The 7,364-nt window shown below is 40.3% G+C and overlaps 1 protein-coding gene and 1 long non-coding RNA gene across 2 annotated transcripts; both read right to left on the bottom strand.

The window, feature by feature from the left end:
- Positions 1–306: 306 nt before the first annotated feature.
- LOC120468798 (uncharacterized) lies at positions 307–3,471 on the bottom strand. Its single transcript, XR_016168842.1, has 3 exons — positions 3,374–3,471; positions 3,004–3,079; positions 307–1,219 (listed from the first exon to the last, which is right to left on the bottom strand). It is a non-coding gene; the product is annotated as an uncharacterized LOC120468798 (long non-coding RNA).
- Positions 3,472–3,857: 386 nt separating this feature from the next.
- On the bottom strand, positions 3,858–5,064 carry LOC148978524 (zinc finger MYM-type protein 1-like). Its single transcript, XM_089132662.1, has 2 exons — positions 4,030–5,064; positions 3,858–3,887 (listed from the first exon to the last, which is right to left on the bottom strand). Exons 1-2 carry the CDS (start codon positions 5,062–5,064, stop codon positions 3,858–3,860), a joined length of 1,065 nt encoding a protein of 354 aa, XP_088988788.1.
- Positions 5,065–7,364: the final 2,300 nt, after the last annotated feature.

Genomic DNA, 7,364 nt, shown 5'->3' with positions numbered 1-7,364 from the left:
TGTCCATTGTGGTGTATACTGGTATACCAACACAGTCTCATGAAGATGCGTATCTATACCAAGAGTGTCATTTCTCGTGGCATTTATACGCCAAAAGTGTTTTTTTCGTGTATATGGTACGCACTAAAAAACCCAGGGTTAGGTTTAGGGGGGAGGGGGGTAGGGTGTTCGTGCGTATTATACGCAAAAAAGTGCGTATCATATGTACGCGAAAATCGCGTGCCAAATACACGCAAAAACTGTTTTTGGCGTATAAATGCCACGAGAAATGACATTCGTGCCATAGACACGAACTTTCATGAGATCGGGCTGGGTATACACCACACTGGTATAGTATGGTGACTCAACATTACAATGAACAAAGTAATTATGAAATTATAAAAAATAAAATAATAATAATAATAAGTTATTAAAACATCTAACATGGCCACCACAAACGCATTTAATTTGTCTTCTATTTTTGCCAGCACTCTCTCCTGGCTTTTGCACACTTTGAGGTGTTCCCTGGCGTTTTAATTAAAGACTGAAATTCGGCATAAGCTTGTGTGGCAAGAGGAGGTACTGCACGCGTTAGGGGCCAAGGCCTCACTATTGAAATAAATGCAGTTCTCAGAAACCGACTACGCCACTCTGATAAATACACAGAGAATAATTGATACACTTTATATAAAGGCACACAAGTTGGTTGCACTAGTGAGGAACAGAGACACGATTGTCATACAAAAAAAATATCTCTTTATTACAAAACACAGTAACAGACAAACATACCGGGCAAGACACCACAGCCGTTGAAAGAACAAAGTTATGTTGTCAATAAGGACGCAACCATTTAAAAGTCATCACAGCAACACTAAAGATTACACTCAAAAGCTTTTGCTGAGGGCTCCAGAAGAAGGAATCATACCACACCTCGGAGTACACTCTAATCACTTCACACAAAGTCTGTGCGTCTCACTGCACACAACACCCAGTGTTCAAACCACCACCAACACGCGTAGAAAACTGGGGGGGATTCCTGGCTGCGGCCCTCAGCATCCGATGATAAAATCGCGTCAATTTCAGTCACAAACTCCAAATTCGTTTTGGTCCTGCAGCGCCGCACTGAACTGGTTTGGCTATGCCTGAAATGAGCCGACCATAGACACAGTCAAACACTCGGAACGGTCCATCGTTTGGTTTCGTTTTAATCCGGCAGCGTCGCACACTGATTTACCCTTGCCTGGAACAAGCAGAAGCAAGGGTCGTTTCAAAAGCGGGGAAAACTGGCATACAGCTGCAGTCACCATGCGAAGACGCTGGAAGTAAAGGAGAACCCCCGGGGCAATCGGAAATTACGTAACGACAAGAGTAGAGATAGGCAGATTAAAATGCTACGTCATTGATAAAAGAAAATTTGTAGGCGGCGAGCATTAGTTGATTTAATCAACAACATGGGAGGAGAGTACTTGCACTTGCATTAAAAGCGTTTGCTCTGTTTAGGGAAAAACTGTTCTTTGGCCAAGCTGAACAGCCAATAGCAGCGTTGCTGATCACTGGTTCTGCTATCGATACATGTCCCCTTTTAAACCAACGCGAGAACGCGCAGTTATCTCAGATAACTCAATCCAGCGATACTAATCATAAACAACAGGTGTGTTCGAAGAACCCAATTAGCCGGATCATGATTAGCACGATGATATTATCTTGGATGTCTCATTTGATCTCGGATGTTTTAAGCAACGTACAACGAACGAGCCCCAGCACTCAGTTATATTGTTTAGGATGTGCGTGCTACACCTTTTGAACACAAACAAGGATAGCCTACACTAGAGCATACTTAAGCACATTACGAACTTTGAGTTTGTATGATCCTGGCACATACAATTTTTGGTAACACTTTAGAATACTTTATCTTACTTACTGCAGAATTAATAAGGACTTATTGACAAACTAATAGGTAATTCTTCATTAACTACTTCTTCACAACTGTTAACTACTAAGGAAGATGTGTTAACTAATCAGTATGTAATATAATTTTATGATTGTGTTAAGTATCAGTTAGTTAATCAATAACTAATGAATTCTGTCATACCTCCCTAAGAGCTACTACTAATTATCTACTAATTAAGGTTCAAGAAAAATAACTAAGAAGTAACTACTGAAGAGTCATACAAAACTAACCTCAGATTGTTTGTATATTTTATATACAGTACTGTGTGTGTCTGTTTTCCTCAGCATAGAATGTCACTGAGTAAATTCATATATTTGAGCTAACGACTGAGGGAAACTGAAAATATAGGGAACTTATGTAAGTAATTAATAAATAAGTATCAAATAATTCTGCAGGAATTACTTAGAAGCTGGAACAGTATTCTAAAGTGAAAATATAGGGAACCCATTAGTAATTAAATAGCGCTGCTCAAAATATCAATACAGCAATATATCGTTCATTGCTGATTCTCGTATCGATGCGGAAGAATATGTATTGATATGGCAGCAAATGCTGTGATGCAGTTTTGAAAAAAAAAACAAAAAAAAAAACAGAATAGAATAGAATAGAAAAGACCATTTTAAGTTTTAAATTCTGTCCACCTAATAATAACTCTGGGATTAGAAACTGAAATGTCTTAAGTTTTCCCAACCTGATGACTTTTTCTTCTCTGTTCTACAGAATAATTAAGAACAACTGTTATAATAAAAACTATAGAAAACGTTATAGTAAAATCAACGTGGCCCATGTTTCGTTCAGTTCAATATAGTTTTATTCAATGCCATGTCAGCATTTGTGGCTATTTTGTGACTATTTTGAAGGCAAAAACTGAATTACAAAAATACAAGACATTAATATTTACATTTAACAGAAAAAAAGTCCTTGACTGAGTATGCTGCTTTTGCTGTTGTTGCCGCTGCTGCAGCTGATGGAGTTGACGTTAGACTGTAGACATATTAGCTGATTAAACTATTGTTATGTGACCATGACAATATGTAAATATTGCTAACAGTGTTTGGAACTTGCTCACTGACCTGCCAAGGCTGACTGCTCCAAGAAAATAAGAGGGAGTCAGGGAGATGCTCCCAACTGGCTGCTGCACACCAAGAGCTGCAGGTAGAGAAAATAAGATACCAGATTCAAAAAAAGTAAAATTATCTGAGAAAAAAACAAACAAACATTAATTGGGGGATGAGAAAAATGTATATAGACAGAGGTGTGTGTGTTTGTGTATCTACAGTATACAATACTGTGATCATGATTTCAGATTGCATTGTGACTATGAGATGTAGTTGGATTTTGATTATGTCTAATCAAAAATATAAATAAAGAAACTAAAATGTGTGCATGTGTGTTCATTCTGTTGGCACCTACTAAAAAATCACAGTGTAGCCTTAAACTTACCAATAAGTGGAGGAGAAGTGGTTGTAGGCACTTATAACAGAAGTTTCCTGTTGGACATGTCCCTAAAAATGTTAATGACATCATTGTCATTTATTGGACAACGCATTCTCACCCCAAGGCGTCACCTTTGACCATGCTTCAATATTTGACGTTTTAGGCGCCCTTTAGCGTCACTTACATGACGCGATCCTACGGCGTCATCTAACTGACGCTAAAGGAAAGCGTCTGTTAGAGGACGCGGTTAGGTTTAGGTGTGGGGTGGGGGTAGGGTACACGCGATCCTAGGGCGTCATCTTACTGACGCTAAAGGGCGCCTAAAGCGTCAGATATTGAAGCATGTCCAAATGCTTCCCAAGGCGTCAGTTAAGTGACGCCTTGGGGGTGAGAATGGGCTGTATTGGAATGTCCTTTTCAATGGCCAACAAAAGAAGGTCAGACAATCTCTCCTCTTTGCAAAGGCTGCGAAGTTTGGTTTTCACCATCTTCAGTTTAGAGAAGGAACGTTCCACAGTTGCTGTGGACACCGGAAGTGTGCCATATGTCTTCACCAGCTGAGTCATGTTGGGGAAAACTAGATGTGCATTGTTTTCCTTGACCACTGAAAGAATAGATGACACATTGACTGGTGGTGGGCATGAGTATGATGTATGGAAGACCTTCAATTCAGTCTGCAATTTGTCTTCATCTTCAATGTTATAAAACTGGCACAGTTTCTTCACAGCCTGGAATGCTGCTGTTGGAATGCTAGCTGTTTTCCAGTTCTCTGGGACTGCCAGGCAATGGAAGGCATGCAAGATTTCCCATTTGGAATCATCTCCTCCTTTAAAGCGTCTCTGAAGCTCCTGTATCATCATGTCCACAAAAACGTAATACACTTTAACACGGTAGTACTCCAGCAAAGTTGGGAAAGCATGGTCAGTCGTAGCTGATGTGGCAGCAAACTTGAACTTCTCTGGCACTTTCCTCCTCCTAGCTTGACCAGGGACCTCAGATGGAGGATCCAGGCCCACTGATGCAGCCTTCTCTGTAGCCTGTTTATACATCTTCTCAAACTCTTCTTCTGTTCTGCTGTAGGCCAGCCTCTTTAAAACTCTATCAACAATGCTGTATGCTGCAGCCCGGTCCATGTCTTTCTGCTGCAATGCATCAGATGCAACTGCAGTCACCTGGAAGATAGGACAGGTCATCTCCAGACACAAGAAGAACTCAAAATTGATGCTTTTTAGAAGGATCATTGCATCACCAGCTGAGGAGTCTGGGGGATCTTGCTGTGTCATTTCCTCAAGGAACTGCATGACAGATGGGAGGACCTTCATCAGAGTTTTAAGTGCACTCTCTCTACAGGCCCACCGAGTATCTGAGAGTTTCTTCAGCTCCAGTGGACGCTGATCGGGGTGCTTCCTCTTCTGCATTTCAATAAATGCAGAGTGCCGTTTTGATGAGTTGGATATAAAAGTGTAAAGTTTTTCAACTAGATTGAAAAAGTTGACAAAACAGATGTTTGACTTTGCACTTTCTACCAATACCAGATTAAGGCAGTGTGCCTGACAGTGCACATACAAAGCCTTTGGGTTTTGCTTTAGGATTCTGGATTGCCGTCCCTTATAGTGCCCACTCATGTTCGCAGCCCCATCATAACCTTGACCTCGGATGTTTTCTATTTTGAGGTCATTTTCTTCCAGTAGAGCCATCACAAGGTTTTCAAGAGAATCTCCGCTTGTTGAACGCACATTGCACACCTGAATGAATCGCTCCTTTATTTTTTCATGTTGTGTACATATCTCACAACAAACGAAACCTGTTCAGTGTGGGACACATCTGTCGTTTCATCTAGGAGTATCGAAAAGATTTTGCTCTCTTGAATTTCTTCTCTGATGACACGTTTTACTGATATGCCCAAAGCTTTGATTAAGTCATTCTGGGTTCTGTTCGAGAGGAGCGAGAAAAGAGGTATTCCCTTCGATTTTGGCTTGATGAAGTCTCATCATCTCCTCTGAAAGACATGCCCTGTCTTGCCAGGAAAAGAGTAATGGCAATCAGACGAGACAACACTTCTCTGTTCCTCTCCCTCTCTTTGTCTTTTGCAGCTTGCGACTCAAGGTCACCCACTTCAAATGCTGACTCCAGTAATTTTTTCTTGAACAAGTTCCACCTCACCATACTGCACATGTGAGCCTCTGATGCACAATGCTCTTTAATTTTTTCTAAAGCCTTCCTCCAGCGATTAAATCCAACACTTTTCCAGTTAGTGTGACACTTGTATTTTTCATCATTTAAAAAAAAGACGGCAGCGGAAGCAAAACATGGCATCAGTGCTAGGAGAATATTCCAGCCATGGGTTGTTCTCATACCATTTCTTCTGAAATGACCGTCCCTCGACATTCTTTGGAAATGGCAGTACTGGTTGGCAGGGTCCAATATTGTCACACATTTGGATAAAGGCCTCATCGTATTTAATGTTGAATTGTAGGACGTGGGCAGGGTCAGTTGGCTGTTGTTGTTTCAGCAGGTTTGAAAATAGCCTCTCTCTGGCATCTGTCTCATTCTCCTGACTTGCTGTTCCCTGCTCTCTTTCTGCCGCTCGTGCCTATACATTTGCCTCTTTCTCCATGCTTGCTTCTTTCTGCTTTCTTTCTGTCGCTCGTACCTCTACATTTGCCTCTTTCTCCATGCTTGCTTCTTTCTACTCTCTTTCTGTCGCTCATGCCTCTACATTTGCCTCTTTCTCCATGCTTGCTTCTTTCTGCACTGTTTCTGTCGCTTGTGCCTCTACATTTGCCTCTTTCTCACCAGCCTCTGTCTCCTGGCTTGCTGTTCCCTGCTCCCTTTCTGTCACTTGTGCGCTTACATTTCCCTCTTTTTCTTCCTCTGTCTCCATCTCCTCATCTGATCTATTACTTTCCACTCTCTGACCATCTAGGAACAAGGCACAATTTACTATTTCAGCATAAATCTATTATTTTAACCATCCCTACTACTCTTGCACCTAATCAATAAGTCCACATTGATACAAAACAAGACATTAAACAACTGATACACTGGAATATAGCAATTAATGTTATTATTACTGTTGTTGTTGTAGTAGTTGTTGTCTAAAATTTATCACCTTTGCAAAACAAATGACAGGCTACATGTGTTATTCCAACACAGTCTCATGAAGATGCGTATCTATACCACGAGTGTCATTTCTCGTGGCATTTATACGCCAAAAGTGTTTTTTTCGTTTATATGGTATGCACTAAAAAACCCTGGGTTAGGTTTAGGGGAGAGGGGGGTGGGGAGTTTGTGCGTATTATACGCAAAAAAGTGCGTATCATATGTACGCGAAAATCGCGTGCCAAATACACGCAAAAACTGTTTTTGGCGTATAAATGCCACGAGAAATGACATTCGTGCCATAGACACGACCTTTCATGAGATCGGGCTGGTTATTCTTACCTGTTGTGCTCTTCATGAACCAGCTAGGGATCCACTGCTATTTGCTGCCTCACGCAGCTCCTTCATTTTTTGCTTTTTTATCCTCTCTTTGCGAGGCATCTTTGCACTACAGAAAACAAACACAAAAGGACATTTCATACCTTTTCCTGATATCTACTAGGGTCACATCTCCTTCACACTGCACTTTGATGTAGGGTCAGGTATATTATTCATTTTATATTGACATTGATATATTTACATTTATTTCCAGAGAGATATTATTGAGTTTACAGACTATATTGGTCTTGCTGTTGTAAACAGTGTTGCTATTGTAGAAAAAAATATTTTTGTTACATTTAAAATATATTTTAATTAATTTCTGAATTGTTTTTTTTATAATGATAATTCTGAGTACGAGAAAATCTGAATAAGCTTTACCAGTGTTGTGATAATTGTTTTTAAGGCACTGTACGTTTAAAAAAAAAAATTGTAATATAATAATAATAGTTTAGTCAAATAACATTTGTCAAATACCCAGACCCTTCGAAGCCTGTGAAACTTTTCTCCCTCAAAC

This window comes from Pimephales promelas, chromosome 6 (assembly GCF_988280905.1).
Source record: "Pimephales promelas chromosome 6, fPimPro1.hap1.1, whole genome shotgun sequence".
NCBI lineage: Eukaryota > Metazoa > Chordata > Actinopteri > Cypriniformes > Leuciscidae > Pimephales > Pimephales promelas.
This window is presented reverse-complemented; position numbering and strand designations above follow the sequence as displayed.